This window comes from Mastacembelus armatus, chromosome 4 (genome assembly GCF_900324485.2).
Source record: "Mastacembelus armatus chromosome 4, fMasArm1.2, whole genome shotgun sequence".
Lineage (NCBI taxonomy): Eukaryota > Metazoa > Chordata > Actinopteri > Synbranchiformes > Mastacembelidae > Mastacembelus > Mastacembelus armatus.
The window spans coordinates 25098702-25119433 of record NC_046636.1 but is presented as its reverse complement, the minus strand read 5'-3'; the positions used below and the strand labels follow the sequence as shown (position 1 = coordinate 25119433).

The window sequence follows — 20732 nt, the reverse complement described above, 5'->3', positions numbered from 1 at the left end:
CTCATCCATCATCTTACCTCAGAACAGTTTGGCAGGTAGTTGTAGACAGTCAGGGGAACTTTGGTCTGCTCCCCTCTTATTAGGCTGTAGGGCAACGTAAAGTCAACAAAGAATGACTTGAAGGTACGAAGCTCCGCTCTCTTTGCTAAACCTAGCCCCTTTTCTTCAGACAGGCCAACAGCTTCTGTCACCCATGCAGTGATTGAATCTGGCACGTCCAGTCGCAGCTCGGCCTCCCCAGTTTCAGAGCTGTCAGTGACACAAGTCGACATACAACCTGAGTGGCAGACTTAATTGGACAGTAAAGTAAAAACGCTTTAGCATCCTTTTATGGTTTTATTTAGCACAAGCAATAAAAAGGCACAGACTACAAGGACCGCCTTGACGAAACACCGTAGAATAATTTTATATCGGTACCACCTGTGTCAACACCAACACCTGCAGCAGAGTAACTACAGCAAACACTAAAATGGATAGGTGTGAGGGACAGTCAGGTGTTTACCCAATCTGTTTCTTTGAATGAAATGGGCTGAGATCACTATTGGCAGCACTCGTCTCATGTTGGTCTTGGCAAACAGTCACAGGGCATAATAAACTTAAAAAACTCCACGCACACCCTTCCTTTTGATCAGAGTTGCCCAAAATCCACTTTAATAGACTTTTGAAGGGAAATCAGACCTTTTGGACTTTACAGGAAATTAGGCAGAGTTGAAGTCCCATCCAAAGGAATCAGGCATATGGAAATCTATGGGCAGTTCATTTGTATTGGCAGAAAATGAATGGAAGGAGTTGTTGAGAAAGTGATGGTCTGTTCCAAGATCACACAGTTTAAATAAGGTACATTCACACCCCCGGGGGAAGTGGGGGATGCTGGATGCTGCTACATGATGGAACATCCATCTCCTCACTTTCAGATTAAACTTCCACCTTTTCATTTTAGAACTCCTCACTTATCTCCATTTAGCATCTTCATGCTATCCCTTCATCATCTTCTTATTTTCAATCTTCTTCTCACATCTCTTTCACTATTTCTTTTCCTGCTCCACTTTTTCATCTCTTTTTGCCCTTTTGAATCTGTGCCTTTTATTCTTGTTCATGTTTTTTCCTTCCCCTCTTCTCCTGTGATGCATCTGATATATGTAGTCACAAGCATGTAACACACACCCAACTTGAAAAGTTTATATAACAAAGATTTAAATACCTGACATTAAGACAGTGCCACACCCAAGTCTCTGGGAAAAATGTACGTCTCCGCTTCTCTGCTCTGCAACCAAAACACAAGCTGACATCAATAACAGGCTTCAGCTGCTCATAATAAAACAACACCATAATTGGAAAATGTATTATTGTGAATCCCACATTGACGTTTGCTCAGTCACGTCATCTGTTTAATGTTCACCATTAGAATGAGAAGTATTCATGGCATTGAGGAATGAACAGAAAACATGAACAGAATGAACTAATTTCTTTTGTCATCTTTCTATCTGCTTTTCTATTACTCATGTCAGAGGCTTTATTCAACCCATGCACTGCAGATGCAGAGATATGTATTACTACTTCATAATTCTGGGAATCATGAAGTGATTTCTGCTTTCTCATGGGTTTGATTTTGAATTCTTTTTCTTTCAGTACATTTTCATCAGTAACTTGACTAACCAGCCAATATGTGAGCACCAGCAACTAAAATATACTTAAGATCCCACACAGCTTCCGCTCCATTAAAGCACATGTACTCTTTGTTGACTGTACTCAACTTGCTGACAACCTGCAGACTAAAACAAATATGAGCATGACAGCTTTTTACTTTTTGCAGCATTTATGCAGGTAATAAAAACAACAAAATATTTAGTTTTTCCTGCACATTAGAGTGACTAAGTGATGCCAAGATACATCTCTACAGACAGGTCCTTTACCTGGCTGTGGGGCGGGAGTGCATGGCAGCCACTAAGGTGGAAGTGTGTGGTTGAAAGGCAGGAATGGCCTCGTCCGTGTACATGCCTCCACTCTGGCGGTGGTTTAAACTCACCATATCTGTCATCACAACCAGCCCAGTTTCCTGTGTGAAATATACAGAGAAATAAAAACATACACACACATTAAGATTATTATTTTTTTATCCCTGTATCATGACTATGGTCTTTATGGGTGCGCTTTTACTGTGAAAGCGAAGCGGGCGTCCTTGGTGATGTCCCAGTGCCATGGGAACACAGACGACCTCCGACGTCTCTTTGATGACAGCCCAGGCCACCAGAAGTGTCCGTCATCTTTGGGAATGCCGAACGCATCGGAAACATCAAAATCTGCCAGCTGTTTAAACACCTGCAAAAGGAAACGTATTAATGTCATAAATACACACACACACACACACACACACACACACACACACACACACACACACACACACACACACACACACACACACACACACACACACACACACACACACACACACACACACACTGTGATGTACACAAATCCAGCTTGGATTATATATTGTACATCAGTGTAAAGGATAAAATAAAATAAAAAAGTATTCATCAGCAAAAGTTAAGTCAATAGATTAACTGCTCTATATTCTAAGTCATGCAATTCATTATATGTATTTATTAATGGTATTTACTATCACACTGAAATATAAACTATGAAACTGACCTTGTCAGGACTGAGTTGGAAGTCAGGCTTTATCAGGTAAAGGCTCTTATCCACAGTAGCCACACAAACACAGGAGCCCCTCTCTCCCCGGACATGTAGGGTGATAGGATCCCCTGGCATGGACTCATTAGTTGAAAGTGCAACAGAAACCTGCAGTCCAACAAATAGTAGATACCAAGCTGATTGTCATACAGCAATTACAATGCTAAAGGCCAGCATATATTTAAACTGCAATATTTTATATCATGATCCAATCTTTGGCAGTAGGGCTGCTACTAACAGGTATTTGTATTATTATTATTATTGAATCAATAATTACTTATTGTCCACAACATGCAAAAATGTCAAATACAATTTTCTCTGACCAACAGTCCAAAAATGGCACAAAAGATCTATTTAAAAAGAGAAAGGTCATATGTGTCACACATTTTGTAATTTCTGGTCAAATTTTTAGCTAATTGACAAAATCATTTGATCACTAGTTGGCGATGTTGCCTAGAAGATCATCTGCAATGTGTGCATCATTTGGAACAAAATCATTAATAGCTCTGAGTATTAGACTCTAGTGGGAAAAGTATCAAACTAAACCCTTGGTGAGGGAGGGATGGCCATAAATTTTCCCATATCAAAACTATTTTTCACCACAGTCACAAATTAACCCTGTTAATCAGCTCTGCCGCCCTCCTGTCACCACTCTGCAACCTGTCACCCTCTCCTGTCACGACCCCACTCATCTGCCCACAGTCCACATGGCCTCCGTCTCATCATGCCCTCAACCCCTCCTCCTACACACACAGTGTTGTAATGGCATACCAGGGAGCTGTAAATACTTCAGGGAGTTAACTCCACCTAATGCAGGCAGGAACTGGGGATCACTCCCAGGCCAACACAGCTGTTTGTTTACAGGCGTTACACTGAGGACAGAGCTGGTGCTGTATTACAGGGATTACTCTAATATTATTTACCAAAACGTATACAGAGTGCATCATGTTCCATGTGTTTTAAATAAACGGTACACAACGCAGTTACTCTTATAATAACAAAAATAATACGTTTTTACAGTATATTATCTCAATGCATTAACATATCAGAATAATACAGAAAACTTTTCCTTTCCCAACCTGGTTCTCAAAGTCAGGCTGGACAGGGATTTGCAGGCTGTCTGTAACACCCTCGCCATTTTCCTTCACATAGTAGACCAGCAGACGACTGAGGGGTGCCATGCTGTGACTAACAGGAAAACGCAGATAAGACACACAGCTGTCCATCTCTGCTTGGGAGGAGGGGCCTGCAACACCTGTCAGAGTGATATGAGGGTAATAAGGTAATTGGATTGGCACAATCTTCATACGACAAACATTAAACATTCTGCTATCGAGCATGAATAGAGCAAAAACACATCAGTCCTAAAAACAACAGGTTTATCTAAGGTGTCCTGTGCATCTTTAGCCTATTCAAATCCAGGAAATGGATTAATGTATTTACTGGAGGCAGAAGGAGGCAGGTGGGTGGGGTGAATGTTTTTATCAAAGGTGACTGTGGCCCTTTTTTCTCGGTGTGATGCTGTCAGGTTGGCTGGCTGCTGGCCTGACAGCAAGATGTTCCCCCTGGATACCACCTCATAGTGTAAGGTGAAGTTACAGGGGCAGGTAGATTTGAGAGCCACTTCTGCCTCTTGGCCAACCTATAGGCACAGAGAGATGCACACATGCTGTTATGTTTTTTTAAGGATGATATGTGTTAAAACATATATTTCAAACAAAACGGGGACTGACACTCCACATTCAGAGGATGGCACTAACCTTGAGTGGGGCACTGGGACTCTGGATCTGGATGTGACACCTGCTGGGAGAGTACCAGCTACTGATGGACAGATAGCTGGGTAGGTACTGATCTCCTACTGCCTTTCCATTAATAGATATCACCTTGGTCTATGCAAAGCGAGAACAACAGGTTTTAAACCTTCGTAATATTTGCTAAAAATTCCATTCTGCCTTCACCTGGTTTAGACTAGAGACACACTAGAAACCTGTGTCACTGTAACCACTGACCTCTAGCCAGACATACTGTGCAGCAGTGGGGATGGAGGGGATCTCAAAGGTGGCCTGGCCATCCTTGGAGATCAGTTCACTGGCGTAGACGTTGTCCTTAGGGGTCAGCTCTGCCTTAACACGCACCCTCACCCCATCAGCTGGACTCCCATCAGGGTAGGTCACCTCAATCTAAAGAGAGAAGCGTTAACAAGACTCAGTGGAGAAAAGACAAAAAAAGCAGAAAATCAAACATCACTCAGTTTATCTGCTGATGAATAATGAAGCTTGTTGACTCACCTTCCCTTTGTAAGGCAGTCCGGGCTTGAACTGTTTTCGAGTGTCTTTGGAATACTTGATGTCAATGAGCTGTTTGTGGACAGGAGTTGAATCGTCAAATGTGGTTTGCCTGCTTCCATCTACGCTTGTCACTGACGCCCAAATGTTCACAGTGCCCCTGAAGTGATCGGCTACATCCAAGGGCATCATCTCCTTCACACACAGGCTGAAGTTTGCAGAACCTTTAATCTGAGAACAGCAGTCAGAGGAGTGATCTGGTGTTGTGAATATGTAAGAACAGCAACATGATAACTGGTGACCTGGAAATAAACCAACTGACCTCCATGTTTTTAATCACAGGGTGGCCCATCTCATGACGGTAGTAACCCACTCCATTCACTGTCATATTTACTGACAACTTCCCCGTCACTGGTTTCCCAAAGGTATACCTGTACAACACTGCCATGTCAGACCTTTACATCTACAAATCACCCAAAGGTCAGTAATTCAAGAAACAATTAAAAAACATCAGAGCTACAGGTAGAAGAATTTTATGGATTAAAGGTGGGTCCAGCTCACAAAAACTGATGGAGACGTTTGTTAAGTGACTGACCTGGCCCTCACAGTGGCCTGCTCACATGAGTTGAGGCCACGGATGTAGGGTGGTGGATCAATCACCAACTCAAACTTGGGCATCACTGTGAAGAAGGAAAACAAATATAATTTCTGAGATTTTTGGAGTATTTTTGATACATAACATATAAAAAAAACATTAATATTCTGTAACATGTAGTTATGTATAAGAGTTATTCCACAACATATCACTTACAGACAAATCAAGGGGAATTTAAAGCAACCAAACAGTAAAAAACATTAAAGTTATTTGTCATTCAAGAGGGTCCTCACCATATTTCTGCACTTCAAAGGACTTGTTATAGGTGTGACCCTGCACCTCCACAAAGATAATCCACTCTCCAAAGACAGGCTGGTCAGACAGAGGGAAACTCATGTTTACAACCCCTACAGGAGAGAAAAATCTAGTTAACACATTCAGCGCCCGTATGTTTGATAGATTAACCATCATGTATACATTGTATGTACCATCATATACACTCCTGGGATAACAGTGCAGCACTGAATTGTGCAGGGAGTACCAATACTTATTGTATTACTCAACTACAACTGTACGTTTAAACTGAAACTAGCATTCAGTAAAAATATTATATTTTGTATAGATCACACAATGACGATCCAAACACAGAGCAGGAGATGTGGCTCACCACAGCAGACAGATTTTGGATCCTTCCACTGAACAATTCTGGAGCCTCTTGGGTCCTACAAGAACAAAGATGAACCTCAAAATCCAGTATTAAGATTACACATTTCACATTTACATGTTCATTTAAAAATACACTTATACCATAATAGTCGAGTCATGTCTAATAGAGGCAGCAGTTCAATATTTGCCCTACAAATGTCTCAGAATCTAAGAAAATAGGATTTATGGGTAAGGTCAGCAAGTACATGAGAGGGAACCACAGTGTGTGTGTGTGTGTGAGAGAGTGTGTGTGTGCTGGGGGCGAGGGACGAGGGGGGGGGTTGGTAAGACTGATGAAGGCAAAACGAAGAGAAGAAGTTCCTTTCATGTTGTTTATCCTCTGTTCTGTTTCAAAGAGCGCCCTGTTATCTAGGTGAGCTGCCCTGGGTTCTGCTCTATAATCTCCAACCAGGCAGGGAACTAAAATTGCCACTGTCCCCTCCTGGATGTGGCTCTGCCAACACTGGGTGGTCCTGCCAGCCTGAACTCACCAAAACATACGCCTCGATCTGCAGAAAATTGAAAAAAAAAAAAGACAAGTCGAAGAAGTTATGAATTAGATTTATAAAAAAACTGTAAAGCCTAGAGAGAAGCCTAAGCCTTTTCCCAGCACTTTACCCCAACTCCTTCCTTATCCAACAATCATCCATCTGTGAAAGTAGGTACTGCCCTTTACCAGCAACAGACCTTTATAGCTGCAAGCATCAATAAACAGTCTGTCTGCGCCATTGCACAATATATTTGGAGTCACTGCTGACATTCCAAGAGAAATGGCTCTAGCTTGGCTTTGGTAAATAGGTGACTACATTTCTCTGCACTTAGAGCAGACTTGGTTTCTATTAGGGATAGAATAATATGTTTGCACTGAATATTATGTTGGCTATAGAACATCCAACTGGATGCATAACAGGGGCAACTATAATGAATGAAAAATGTAAACTGAGATTTAAATAGTCAGAGCTACAAATGGGATTTTACCACAAATTCTATTCATTTCTATTGAATTGTGTTATTTGATTCGTTATTGTTTATTTGTGCAGATTGGTGTGCAAAGATTGCAGTGTTTTTTTAGTGCAGCCGTTAAATGTGCAACTTTACTGGCTTCGGCATGACTGAATTTTTCAATTACCTTTTCATTTACTGGCCTCAGGTCAGGGTTGACTGTGTAGACATGGATGAGCACTAAAGACAGAAATAGAAACAAAATATTGTACAAATTGTCCTTTCACCATTAAAATCCATAAGCATTTTAACCAAGCCAGTAGCTTTTTAGTCCTTTTTAATGGCACAATATCTCTACAAACACATGATCACAATTTCCATTCTCTCTCTTCACATCAAACCCAGCAACTTTTAAATGATTTCATTAAAGGAGTCTTATTCTATGGCAAAGCCTAACTTCTCTGCATTTCACTGCAGGGAACAGATTAACTACCAGGTGCACAATGAGGGAACCTTTATGTTTGGGTTTGTAGATGGGTTTGTCAGTCTGGATGAAGACAGCAGTGCCCTTGCTCTCCACGGTGACGGTGGTGTAGTTGTGGAAGATGTAGCCTCCCTCTGTGAGGTGACGGTTCCCCCACACCTTCAGATGGGCCTGGCCTCTCAGCCCAGAGGGAACCTAGAAGCACATGCACACACACAACAGCAAACACAAGAAGGGTCAGGGCTGGCTGAAATGTAAACTAGAACAAAAGCTGAAGAATAACAAAGGAACTTCATTTAAATACCAGAAGAAGATGCTGAACTATAACACAGTACACAACACATGACTGTATTTCATGAGAATGAGGGTGGAGGTCACAGGGAGGGGAGAGCAGGCAGGGGAGAGAAAGACGCAGACAGTGTGGAAGAATCGAATCGTGCATACTAGGTTGATCTATTCCAGCCTTCAGGGGCGGCAGACCATACATGCACGTCAACAGCTGTTGCATATTATATTGAGGCTGTTACCTTATTCCCAATGAATGAGCAGAGACAGATGTTGCATTACAAATAATGTTAGTGTTGATTTGCATGTTGCCTGAGGAATGTGCACACAACGGACAAGAGGCTCCACTACTGTGCAGCTGTCACTGCTAAACAGTGCCATGCATTTTAAATATCTCTGCATGCTCATACAGTAGGACACCGCTAAGAAAACAATGTTTCACAAAGAGACTCACCTTTAGTTTGATGGTGCCTTTGTCTAAAATGAACAATGAGATAAATTAATGTGGGATATTTCTTCAGAGGTTGCCATATACTCAAACATCTCAGGTGCTACATATCTGTCTAACACTGTATGATATTCAGTAGTTATGAGAGCTACTACACTGTGGCTGAGTTTGCCTGGAGGTTTTCACCCCAGGTTAGCAGGACGTCCAGCTGCAACCTGTCTCCATGCCACTCTGAGGCAGAGCTAGCACCATCTATTAATGGTGCTGTCAAACAAATCACACATTGTATACACAGAGAGGCCAGTGGGATGGGCTGAGCTGATGCCTACAGCCATAGATTATGTCTATAAAAACCCTGGCTGGTAAGGAGCACACAGCCAGCGCAGAGGTCACTCAGGCCTAAGCTGCACGCTTCTCAATCTATGTGTATGTTTTTGCCAGCACAACTACCTGTGAGATCTTAACATCCTTTGAATGGTGTCTCATAGCTGAACATGTCCGTGTAAGTCTTCATGTCAAAGGTAAAGCACTGTGTCTGTACCAAGCGTCAGCCTGAAGATTTGTTCTCACCGAGCACTGAGTCGTGGCTTTGGGCGACCGTCTGTCCCTTCACCGACAGCTGCACCTGGACCGGAGTTTGTGCTTTTGCATTGAAGATGGTTATGCTCACGCTCTCCTCTACACCTCCTCGAAACACAGAAGGTGCAGTGACCAAATAACCCCTGAGAGGAGAGAGCAAAGTGAATAAAGAGGAACAGAGAGAGACAGAATAAATGAGTGAGAACGAGGGAGGAGAGCAGTGAACATAAGGGTACTGAGGAGAAGTGGCAAAACAAAGGGAGGTCAGAGATCAGAAAAAGGAGCTGAACACATGATGCATATATGAATAACCCTGTTATAATGAAATAATACAGGTCATTCTGTTTCTCACCTTCTCTCTGACCCTCACTGCCGTCTATGAACACCACACACCACAACACACACATACAAACAGGGACATTCCACCTGGATTTGTGTCGTGAGATCAGGTTTAACTGCCAGTGAGCCAATATCAGCTTTCTGCTTAAGCGTTTTTCTTTGGGTGGTCTGGCACAATGTTTTGAAAACTATGGACTGAGATTTTACACAGTCACCATGATATTTAAGCCTGTTGCTGAGGTCACAGAGCAAAGGTCATTTTTGCTCATAAACAGTCTGAAAAAATACACCTACTTGAGGTTTTATTTTATTTTGGTCTGTTAGGAGTTACTTAGGGGTGTGTGAAGCTGTTCATACAAACATCCTCTAAAGTCTAAACACCTTCTTGTTGGACTAGATCTCAAAGCCTCATTACCTGCTGAAAACAACTGAAGATCACACAAATGAGAAGTGAGCAAAGTCCTAAGCACAAACCCAATTGCATGCCTGAGAGAAGGATCAGGTGGTTGGCATTACAGCGTTACAGCATTACAACTGGAGACAACTTCAGTTCCTGTGAGAGAAAGTCATGAGAAAATCCCCTGGATAATAAAGCTTCAGGAAGATAATACGATGAAATCGACTGTGTTTGATCTACAGTGAATTTAACCAGCTCTTGGATGAGCCTGGATCAGGTGGTGTAGACCAGGCTCAAGAGGCTCATTTCAGTCACATGGCATCATGTACTCAAGCTCTCATTGTTTTTGCCCAACGTTTGTCCTCAGCTGAGAGGATGGAAAAAAGGGATTTGTGTTCTCTTTGATAACTACGTCTTTCACAGTCAGTTCTTTATGGTTCACTCACACAATTTTATGTTTTTAAGCATTTTGCTTTTTGTCCAACTTCACTCACAGCTGAGTTGTTTGATATTTGACAAACATGTATTGGTCTGTAATTTATTAAGTATTGTTTATTTCCCAAACTGAGTTGCACTCCGTACCTTCCCACTGGAAAATCTGGAAGAACTGTTTACAACTCTTTCTTATTAATACAACTCTCAAGGTCAGGACTGGGTCTTCAAGCATCTGACAGCAGCCTGACTGATGGCGGTTTTACCACTTTTGCCTGTGGGTCTGCTGGGATAAACTGAATGAAACAGGCTGAGGACAAACCCAGGAATTCACATGAAATATTTATCATTATCTTAAAGGTGCGAGTAAACGTCTCCAAAAGCTGCATATATTCAAGGCATGGACAACTTAAGCAGCAGAGCTGGGTTTCTGGCAATGAGTCTATTTGTGTGAAGGTTCACAAGTGCAATTCAGCTAAAACAGTGAATTAAAAGTGTGAAGAAACATGAATGACAAGGTGTTATAGTACACATGCATTTACCATTATCTGTAATGCCAGGTAATTCTTACATATTTACAAATACACACACTGGAACTGATCATTTATGCATTAAATCTTAAGAGATCAATAACCAAGATGTTTGTAGAAAAACTAATGCTGCTGATAAACAGCATTTTTTTTTTTTTGCTTTGTCTGTGAAACCCTGTATATGATGTTTCATTAGAGCATCAGAGGTAAGTACAAAGAACTGCAATACACCTCAAAGCAGCACATGCAACACTGGCTACTCACTGTCTTTCCTGTGCACAGCTTCTGCTCACGTTGAAGATGAACAAAGTCCATGAAAGACTCAACGCTGACAGGGACAAGCTCCACATTTTGGCCTGAGTAACCAAAACACTGCTGGATCTCGGTTGGATCTTCTAACTCTGAGGAAAAGTTCAATGAAATGTGAAGTCTGCCTACAGCCCTCCCGGTCTATCTCTCCATTGAGTTCGGCTGACGTGATAGGTGAGCAGATCTTCGTCCAGAGCCAAAGACCAACTTTTTGCAATCATCCCACTTCGCCACATCCAGTTCCAAGCAAATGGTGTTTTTTTTTTTTCTTCTTCTTCTTTCAGAGCCCGGAGTACACCGATAGTCCTCTCCCATGTGCCTTCACCCGCCCCGGTTCTGTTCTCTCATATTTCACCATTACAAATTGTAGGCGTCCTCCCACTTCAGCGCAAAAATGTCACTGTGAAGAACTGACATGTAAAATCCGTGCACCGCTCGTTTCCCCCACTGATCCTGCTGATCTCCTTCAAATAGTTTCCTTTTTTCCGGTCCTGCAGCAGCGAGTCAGGAGGCGACCTCCGTTACACTCAACAGCTCCTCTCGCTTCTGTGCTCCGGGGGCATGACTAATCCCAGTGTGAGCAACAGGCACTGACCCCGCACTTTAAACGCTATAAATCACCTGCACGCCACATACTTTGGCTCCAGCTGACATCTCTACCGGCTACAACTAGTTCCCTCTGCGCTGGAAAACATCTCACGACCCCCGGGTTGGAGAGATGTTTAAAAATGAATACCGGGTATCAAGCAGCGTTATCTCTTATTAGGGCTTGATTAAGGTCTGTGCCCTGACTCCCCCTGTTGTCATCTGCTGCCCTCAAGTGGTCAATGGGCTTAGATGCAGTAAAGTTGATCGAGTTTACATGAAAGGCCAAAGCATTTCTCTTTTACTTAAAGTTTATTGAATACTCCAAATACTGAACAAAAACACAACATGGCATTAACATAACATTCAAACACTATCAAATAAAACCAGTAAGCAGTAACAATACAAACCAAGTCTTAAGGTAGCACCAAGTGCATCACGAGGTGGAAAAAGCACATACTAAAACAAGGAGGAACTTTTAAATCAGCCACTCTCAGGCAGAGCAGACTGACCCTTGGCTCACTAAAATCCTGACCCTAATCTTAAACATGTATAATCTAAAGCATTCCCCTGGTAAAACATTGAACTAGGTATCCTGAGAAGAAGCCGCCAGGCTCAAATCAAATAAGAGCAGAAAGAGGAAACCACTCAACAAAATAGTTGCACTACTCAAATGTCCTCAGGCATGAGTTTAAATCCTTCCCAGGTGCCCTGCGACGTGTGGTGGGAGCTAAAAAAGCACAAAAAAATATAACATTATTTGTAGAACCGCTTCTCTTTTAGTTTGCCTCAAGCACAACCATGAATGATGCTCCCAACAGTCAGGTCTCTCTGCTTCTCAGCCACGATATTGTGATACAGCTTACAGTACAATTTCCCTTGCTCAGGCTCAGTGAAAGCAGCCTTGGAGAAAACCACTTGACTTTCCTGGTTCACTTTCACTCCGTAATCCTGGCAGAGCTGTGCTGTAAGCGCCGTGTCCAAGGACAAGAGCTGAGCTAGTCTGTCAAGAGGAAAGCGACAGTTGCGGCTGCTGTGTCCATGGCTGAATATTAGCAGCAGATCTCTGCGACATGTCAACAAGTGCCTGTGGAGCGCACAACATTGTAGGAAGTTCAGACCCTGAGCCAGTCGGAGCAAACGTACAGGATTTCGCTCCAGAAAAGCCCGGTTTATGGACAGCGCGAGCTTGACAGCCGGAGTGCTGCGGAGACGCTCAGGGAGCCCCATGATGTGCTGTGTGGCCTGAGTTGAGCCTGAGAGAGAAGAGGAAAATGAGAAATAGCAGTAAACATGGAGAAAACATCCTGTTTCCAGAAAAATCTTAGGTGAAGCATTTAACTATTGAATACAGTAACCAACCCAGGTTGTACAGAAGACCAAGAGCCTGGAACTCTTCCTGGTTGGGATGTGGTTCTGTTTCAGTTGCATAGCATTCAAACAGCCAGCTCAGATTCTCCTGTAGATGTGTGTCATTGATGCATGGGTCGTAGAGCTGCAGGGGCTCACCACAAAGATGATACGAGGAATAGATGAAAAAACGCACTGTCCGTTCTAAAATGGCCACACAGTCCAATCCAGACAGCCTCTGAATAATCATGTCCTGCTTCACAGCACGTACTCGATCAAAAACAAAGCCATAAATCTGAAAGACAAGGTTATCTTTAATAATTTGTTATTTTATTATTACAATAGAGGAATATTACATGAAGCTTTGCTGGCTATAACTAACTAACATACATTACAGTTCCTTGATGCTTGAACATTAATGCCAAACCTTAGCTTAATATAAGAGTTACATTTAACCAGCTACAGCAATATTAAAAACTAAAAGACCGACAAATAAATGCTACTAACCTCACTCCAGGGATGTAAAGTACGTGAGGCAGCGATGTCATCAATAAGGTAACATACAGTTTTCAGCAGAACAGCAGGTGGACGTAGGTCTGAGGGGTTCGTTGAGTCTTTTCCGGCTGCTGGTCTAGAATATTCTTTGACAGCACGCAAGGGGTCTCCTCTGGGACGTCGACTTTTTTCTGTACCTGCTAACATCTCAAAACGATGAAGGCGGTTCTGTGCTTCACGGTCCCGCAGCTCACGAGCAGGGCACATGGCCTCGCAGATCCCCCTGGGCACCGTTTCTTTCACTTGCTGCTCACATCTCTCACCCTCCTCTCTGACCTGATCTTTGCCTTGGGTCCTCTGCCTCTGCCTCCAGTCTCCTCCTGTTGTTGCATCCCTCCTCTGTGAGTGAGAGCTGTTTGAGCAGGATGATTATCAGCTGAGTATGTGGCTTAAAGCTTATTAAGCAAACAGACAAATAACTACTGTATTTTCTCTTACACTGGCCCAATCCACACTCAGTGTCATACAGTAATCCACACAGTGTACAGTACTAAATCCTGCTGTTAATGTTGAACTTTCTCCATCAGAGGTAAATGGAATGTGTAGTTAACACAAAATGAACTTGAAAACACACATTTCAGTGTAAAAGACGCCATCGCATCATTGCAACATCAATATTTTGGTATTTCATACTTACTCATGACACTATTACTGTCGGTCTCCCATCTGAACTCATCGGTACTTACAAAGTTTTGTTAGGTTATGGTTTAAATTAGTTAGCTGCGAGTTACTCTTAGAACCTCAGCTGAATTAAACAGAATCAGCACTAAGTTAACAAGCTATAAACTCTTGTTTTATTCAATACAACCAACTAGTTAACATAGATATAAGGTTGATGCTACAAAATAGACAGCATAGGTTACAGTTAGCTGTTAAAAGTGTAGCTATTGACTAAATTTATAATTGTTGTCTAACTAGTATTAGTTTACAGCGATGACTAGTTAACGCGGTTAGCTAGTTAGCTACAGCTAACGATAGCTAGGTACCAACCATAGAAGGCACGGCGCTTATATTCTGTGACACGTAACGTATGAAGTAACTTACTCGGAACAAGCTGCAATAAAACACTTATCTTTTCGTACCTTTTCTATCAAATGTTCAATCGTTGTGAAATAAAACACGTTTGTACTCACATGCGACGAGCCCCTCTCCTCCGGTTCATTGGCCCTTAGAAACGGCAGGACGTCCCTTCGTAGCAACGTCCAATCAGAAGGCATATTCGTTGCGTTCATGTGACGTCATATCCGAAATTGTACGTAATGGTTTATTTACCTCTGAAGGCGGGAACTTTTTTTGAATTTATTGATTTTGTTCTTTTTTTTTTTAAAACACTTTTTAAACTGCGTGTATCTCACGTGTACTTTTACGAGTGTGACACCATTCTTAAAGCAAAGTTCATTTACAATTAATTTCCACTAATCTAACAAGATACTGTGTATTGCACAGACTTTTATAAATCCTTATCCATCACACTGTACCATCAGGGATGACCAAAATTCATTCTCCAGGCCCCCAAAAATATGGCATTATGAATGCAACAAAATGTCAATTAAGAAAAGCATGGAGGGCAGCACCAGGACCTGTGGTTAGTAGTGTTGCCTCACAGCAAGAAGGTTCCTGGTTTGAAACCCATCAGGGGCCTTTCTGTGTGGAGTCTGCATGTTCTCCCTGTGCTTGTGTGGGTTTTCTCCAGGTACTCTGGTTTCCTCCCACAGTCCAAAAACATGTATGTCAGGTTGATTGGTGACTCTAAATTGCCCATAGGAGTGAGTGTGAGTGTGTGAGGTTGTTTGTCTCTATGTGGCCCTGTGATGGACTGGTGACCTGTCCAGGGTGGACCCCTGCCTTCCACCCAAAGAGAGCTGGGATAGGCTTCTGCAGATCCCCATGAGTCTAAATAGGGTCAATCCTCATTTTACTTTTAATTTTGTTCCTTACTGTCCAGCCTCCTGACTTTTTCTTTTTTATTCACATACTTTATTTGTTTCTTAGTAGTACAATTTATAAAACAGTAGAGTCATTGAAATTTTACAATTTAGCAGAACACAACTGCAAAAAAAAAAAAAAAAAAAAAACAGATGGTGAAAATGAAACTGGCGCTCCAAAAGCACAAATATATTCATAAATTTGGGAGCGGAGTGGGGTATACAAGGTGCATGTGCTGTGTATGTGGTATCCTTCTTCGCTATTTGTGGCAGTAGAGCTCATGGGTTCTTGCAGTGCCGAGCTGCTCCTCCTCTGTGGCCTGCTGGACATGAATTTTACGGCGGCAGACCAATGCTGAAAGCTCCAGCAACTCGGGAAGTGCACTGGAAAAATGGAAACCACCATTGCAGATATTTTTCAGTCATTTAAATACTAAAATCTCTTTGAAGAAACACTGCAGTTAACAGTTATACCAAAATAATTAGAATACATATGCATTCTCTGTGTGCAGTATGTACCTACCCTGACAGCTGCTGACTGATGTCCTTTGATGTGTTTTTCATGTCCTTAAGGCACTCTAGAGATGTACTGTTGTCTTTAGGATCCCCCTCTGTGCACTTCACCAACAGTTTCTCAGTCTCCTTCAGACAAGACTCAGCTTTGTCTAAAAGGTTAGACACAGGGGGATATAGTTAACATATTTATCATCTGCAGTTTTTACAAATGATAACATAGGCAATTTGGTGTTAAGAGCACGCACTGGTTAGCTCACACGAAAACATAAAGAGAACCAGTTTAATTTCACAAACTGTTAAAATCCAGAACCACTTCTAACATTTTTTTCTGAGGCACCAAAAACACAAGTTGTTAGTATAACCAACAAGGCTGTACAACACACCAATATCTGCTGAATTCAGAATAATACTGTGCTGGAAACAGGTGATCAGACATTTTAATGCACAATGGATGTAGAATTGACCAATGTGAGAGTAAGTATCAGTTCTAGATTTTAAGGTGTTATTTTATGCATGATTACTGGAGCTGTTTGAAGTAACTTTAAAACATGGGAACAACCTAGAAATTCCCTCCTGTCGCCATCAATATAGAAATTCTTCACAGGCAGCTCATGTCGGGTGGTGTCAACAGCAGTGGCAAAACACTTGTAGTCCTTTGTGAACTGCTTGGCAGCATCTGCCACAGGAGCCAGTGCAGCAATCTGATGGAAAATGATAATAGTATTAGGTTACATGATCATTCACGCACACTGTCTTATAAAACGGTGCACAGGTTCTTACTTCTCAAAATTCTGTTACCTAAAACTGTTAAACAAGCTTTTCAATAGCTGTTTTGATTGGTTCTTGTCAATATTTTACTGGAAAATGCAATAGTTTACACTAGAACAAAGGCCAATACAAAGAAAGTTTACTTACCTGCAAATCGAGTAAGTCATTCATCAGCTTGTTCTTCTCTGCAAGAAGATATTGGCGCTTTTTCTCCTGAACCTCTTTACGCAGAATCTCATCTTCCTCCATCACCTGCAGGATCTTTGCCTCTGCCTCAGCCTTGAATTTTGCAGTATTGCTCTCCATCTTCAGTCAAACATCACATGCACAGAACCAGATAACTCAAGAGTACAGGATTCTTGACAAGATGCTTGTTCCCCATAGATCACAGTGAGCAGGTTAGAAAAAACTTCCTATAGTTATATTCTAGTGTTTATACATGATGCTTATATAGTTAAATACATTTTATTAAATTTAAAATGAAGTTGTACACTGACTTAATAAAAGCAGATGTACTGAAAGCATTTTTAAGAGTATTGCATCCATTTGTTTGTTTGACTAACTCACTTTAGCTGTGAGATACGCCAGTAGGAATGTCTTCATCCTAATGATCCTCTTCTCATTCTCTGGGTTTCTCTCAGGTTCTATTATTGTTTTATCTTTGGAGAGATTAATAAGAAAACTCTTACAGGATTGTCCAATTTGTAACTAACTTCCAACATTACAGGGGTTTGAGTCAGTTTACCTTTAATGGCTGAAATATCAAAATCTGGTTGTAAGCAGTGTCCATCTGAGAACGTGGAGTGCAGAAAACTTTTCAGTGGTAGTTCAGTTTCAGTGGATACTTTTACTGGCAGGGAAACATTATTTATACATGTCATTTAGACAATGAAGGGAAAATAATAATAATAATAATAATAATATTTAAAAAGATACATAGTTAAAGGTACTGACATGTTGAAAGAGCCTGTGGAGCCAACGAACGTCTTGGAGGAGTGCCCACCTTTGGTCTGACACCACTGAGTTTAGGTGAACATGGCCTCAGCGGCACAGCAACAGAATCGTTGGTCAGCGAGTTACTCTGTTAATAATGATAAGTATCACAAAGCAAATGTGTAACAACATTTACTGTAAGATGTGACAGAAAGATACATGGGAGGCACATACACACAGGAAGAATAAAAATAATATTTCAAATGAAAAAATAAGCAAAAAGCTACAATACCTTTGAAAGAGATGCTTTCTCAGCTGACTGCATATATCGAGACCTGACAACAGTTCCACTTGCTAAACATTGAAGAAGAAATTTTAAGATATTTACAATATTTGAAACAGACAAGGCCTCAGAAACATATGTGTGTCTCATATCGGCTAGAAATTCCCTTTAAAAGTAAAAACTTTTAGTTTCTGAACATCATTATGGTCCAAAATAACATCAGTCAACATAATGAATACATTCACAACTGCCATGCAAAACACCTTTGCGAGAATAAATACAGAGGGAACAGTATTTCTAAGTATTTTAGCGAAATATCTGGTCAGAAAAGTATGGACAGAAAATAAAATTATTACAGTTAGATTATGTTACAATAAAGACTTTAGAGGTTTTAATGAACACTAATGATTCTCTCTCACCAGTAAAAAACTGTAAATACTCAGCACTATGAAAACGACTTTATTTTAAAACGTATAGAAATGATGTTACTCACATTTCACCGTTTTCTTCTCAGTTCCACTGTTATTGCCTTTATTAGCGCTGTGGAAAACAAGCATTATTCAAACTGTCACATTTCACAACGTAAAAAGGAGAAAACGACAACACGTCGAGGCCTAGTTACCTTTTTGCGTCAGTGGGAACATTTCTAAAACCACTCGGCGCGATCGTTGTTCTTCTCGACGCCATGTTTTGAAGCTAACCGCCCGTGCACCGATTTTCTGAACCGGCAGAAACAAGAGGTTATACTTTTGTTCCGCTCTTCTTTTTCGCATGTTATGGGCGATTTTCATGGCACCATTGAAAGTGTATGCTGACATCTGCTGTATTAAAGTGGGTAGTGTCACAATGATGGAACAAAATAATCTCATTTTACTAATAAATATGTCCAGCAGCCTTTCCCTATGTTGAACTAGTCCAAGTTAGTGACCAAGCTGTCACTATTCTTGCAACTTACACTGATGTTTACATACATCCCATACTGTATTATATGATTACATTCACTGCAGTCTCCAAAGTGTAACCAATTCTTTTTAATAATAAAATAATTGAAATTCTACATTCAAATAATTAACATGCAACATTGCAAACCTAAGGTATCTATTCCAACAGTGAGTTAGACTCAGTGCCACTAATCACACCGGAGAAACATATGATAACATTATAGCCCGACATTGAATTTCACTTGCTCTCTCTTCTGCAGTGATGTTGCTTCGACATTATAGCTTGAACACTTGTACAATATATGCAATACAAGCATGGCTCTTAGTGATGAGCCTTTTGGTGTCCTCTATTTTTGTTGAAGCTATGACAGAGAGGTACCGTTTGTTTGTATTATATTAAACAGGTGTTGCATATTCTTGTGTGCACATTTTGTAGGTCCACCAGTGAAAAATATACAGTACAATACAGAATCAATGCAACATGTTCTCTGCATTGACTTCAGTTGTTGCGAAAACTTGCAGTTGTTCTATTAACCACTAGATGGGTGTAAAGATCTGCATTCACTGTCATTGTAAACATGTTGGGTCACTATTTTTCAAGTTATATGTGCTTTTAAACGGTATATGTTGTCCACATTTAAAATCATTTCTCCCTATTGTGTGAAGACAAGAAACAAAATCCATGGCTTATATATCTATACTGCTTACCACTTATTTCTTTTTAGCATCTTGAAGTGCATGTGGCCAATTCTTGTCAGTAGTGCATTGTTGAAAGGCTGGTTAAACACTTTAAATTAGACAATTGGATAAGTATGATTATACTAATCATTTTGCAATATATTGTATAGATTTCATTTCTCTGTTGGGTAAATTTGTGGAAAAAGACACTGGTAAAAATGTTCATAATGAAAGGAAGATGTGAATTTAGTGTGATGGTACTCTCTGTATGGTATTTCACTCTGTATGGTATTTCACAGTTTTCTGTATTTTGGTAGATGTCCATGCAATGCCCTTTGACACCCAGAAGTCACAAATTGATGGGAGAACATGTGACTTGCAGCCTGACTTTGGTGCTGTAAAGTCAATGAAGATGGTCACCACTTGTACATGTACCTGCTTGTGCGTGTCTTCATCCCATGTGTGTATATCTGCTTAGCAAGTGCTCTTACCTGCACCTTACTGGTTCCTTGTGTGCATAAGTCTTAAAGAACATAATGGGCGCTGATCCCACCTGTCTGAGATGGTCTCAGACAACAGGTAGGACAATAGGAAGCAGGCGGGTGTGGGAGAAGGTGGTAAACACTGGTCAGTGACTTCATCAGCATCTTCTACTATCCCATAATACAATTTTCTGCTGGATAACATCCAGCTAATGAAATTAGTTTCATTCTGACCTTTCTACTTTAATGAATTTTCATGATAAAGGTTGAACATTTGGGCTTGGCACTAAAAAAATCTCTCATAAATACATGTCAACATTTGTGCGTGTGTGTGTGTGTGTGTGAGTGAGTGAGTGAATGAGTGAGTGAGTGAGTGAGTGAGAGAGAGACAAGCGTGTGGAGTGTGTGTCCTACATTATCAGCCAGTGTAAAGGCCGGGTCTTATCATTGCTCTCCTCTCAGTGTAATAAAGCCTTGAGGCAGGCTGATGTGTCTCTGCATGCTAGCTGTCCATCTCTCACCACCAAGCAATGGTAGGACCAATAGCTGCTTTGAGGTGGACAACAAGTGCTGTTAATGAAGCTAATATGAGTAGCATAGACTCTTTTGGATCAGTAGCATTTTTAATTAGGCCTATGTAGTATAAATGTATACTGAGAAAGTGATTTTACTTCTCTGCAATAAAAGAGCAC

At 41.2% G+C, this 20732-nt stretch overlaps 3 protein-coding genes across 4 annotated transcripts in view; all 3 read right to left on the bottom strand.

Annotated features, from left to right (window-relative positions):
* The window catches only part of cpamd8 (C3 and PZP like alpha-2-macroglobulin domain containing 8), a 34941-nt gene extending 23207 nt beyond the window's left edge, over positions 1 to 11734 (bottom strand). Inside the window, exons 1-20 of the mRNA XM_026305475.2 lie at positions 10980 to 11734; positions 9009 to 9160; positions 8445 to 8467; positions 7735 to 7900; positions 7409 to 7461; positions 6771 to 6788; positions 6242 to 6296; positions 5868 to 5981; positions 5575 to 5659; positions 5302 to 5410; positions 4983 to 5210; positions 4704 to 4874; positions 4455 to 4583; positions 4138 to 4336; positions 3774 to 3949; positions 2653 to 2802; positions 2158 to 2319; positions 1914 to 2056; positions 1202 to 1264; positions 18 to 249 (exon numbers count right to left, since the gene is read on the bottom strand). Coding sequence (XP_026161260.1) covers positions 18 to 249; positions 1202 to 1264; positions 1914 to 2056; positions 2158 to 2319; positions 2653 to 2802; positions 3774 to 3949; positions 4138 to 4336; positions 4455 to 4583; positions 4704 to 4874; positions 4983 to 5210; positions 5302 to 5410; positions 5575 to 5659; positions 5868 to 5981; positions 6242 to 6296; positions 6771 to 6788; positions 7409 to 7461; positions 7735 to 7900; positions 8445 to 8467; positions 9009 to 9160; positions 10980 to 11065 — 2514 coding nt within the window. The 5' untranslated portion in view covers positions 11066 to 11734. The remainder of the gene's footprint in view (positions 1 to 17; positions 250 to 1201; positions 1265 to 1913; positions 2057 to 2157; positions 2320 to 2652; positions 2803 to 3773; positions 3950 to 4137; positions 4337 to 4454; positions 4584 to 4703; positions 4875 to 4982; positions 5211 to 5301; positions 5411 to 5574; positions 5660 to 5867; positions 5982 to 6241; positions 6297 to 6770; positions 6789 to 7408; positions 7462 to 7734; positions 7901 to 8444; positions 8468 to 9008; positions 9161 to 10979) is intronic.
* Positions 11735 to 11902: 168 nt separating this feature from the next.
* sac3d1 (SAC3 domain containing 1) lies at positions 11903 to 14707 on the bottom strand. Its single transcript, XM_026305079.1, has 4 exons — positions 14648 to 14707; positions 13467 to 13866; positions 12972 to 13254; positions 11903 to 12865 (listed from the first exon to the last, which is right to left on the bottom strand). Exons 1-4 carry the CDS (start codon positions 14674 to 14676, stop codon positions 12399 to 12401), a joined length of 1179 nt encoding a protein of 392 aa, XP_026160864.1. The 5' UTR covers positions 14677 to 14707; the 3' UTR covers positions 11903 to 12398.
* An 880-nt stretch (positions 14708 to 15587) lies between these two features.
* Positions 15588 to 18646, bottom strand: haus8 (HAUS augmin like complex subunit 8). 2 transcript variants are annotated; one of them, XM_026305209.1, is made up of 10 exons: positions 18562 to 18646; positions 18433 to 18479; positions 17949 to 18010; positions 17678 to 17804; positions 17469 to 17513; positions 17291 to 17382; positions 16871 to 17029; positions 16515 to 16656; positions 15963 to 16104; positions 15588 to 15823 (listed from the first exon to the last, which is right to left on the bottom strand). In XM_026305209.1, the coding sequence occupies exons 1-10, from the start codon at positions 18624 to 18626 to the stop codon at positions 15700 to 15702; spliced, it is 1005 nt and encodes a 334-aa protein (XP_026160994.1). In that variant the 5' UTR covers positions 18627 to 18646; the 3' UTR covers positions 15588 to 15699. The 2 variants fall into 2 exon arrangements, with proteins under 2 accessions (XP_026160994.1, XP_026160993.1); XM_026305208.1 differs by having other exon boundaries at positions 15591 to 15823; positions 17469 to 17573.
* Between the last annotated feature and the right edge of the window lie 2086 nt (positions 18647 to 20732).

Bases quoted from the DNA above. Each gene is read 5' to 3' on its own strand.
- sac3d1 (XM_026305079.1), bottom strand. From the start codon at position 14,676: ATGAACCGGAGGAGAGGGGCTCGTCGCAT. The intron at 13,867-14,647 runs GTGAGTACAAAC...CTGCTCAAACAG, and splicing joins AGGAGAGGGGCTCGTCGCAT to CTCTCACTCACAGAGGAGGG. The intron at 13,255-13,466 runs GTTAGTAGCATT...CTTGTCTTTCAG, and splicing joins CTTTACATCCCTGGAGTGAG to ATTTATGGCTTTGTTTTTGA.
- haus8 (XM_026305208.1), bottom strand. From the start codon at position 18,626: ATGGCGTCGAGAAGAACAACGATCGCGCCGAGTGGTTTTAGAAATGTT. The intron at 18,011-18,432 runs GTGAGTAACATC...TTCAATGTTTAG, and splicing joins TGAGAAGAAAACGGTGAAAT to CAAGTGGAACTGTTGTCAGG. The intron at 17,574-17,677 runs GTCAGTACCTTT...TTTCCCTGCCAG, and splicing joins TCCACAGGCTCTTTCAACAT to TAAAAGTATCCACTGAAACT.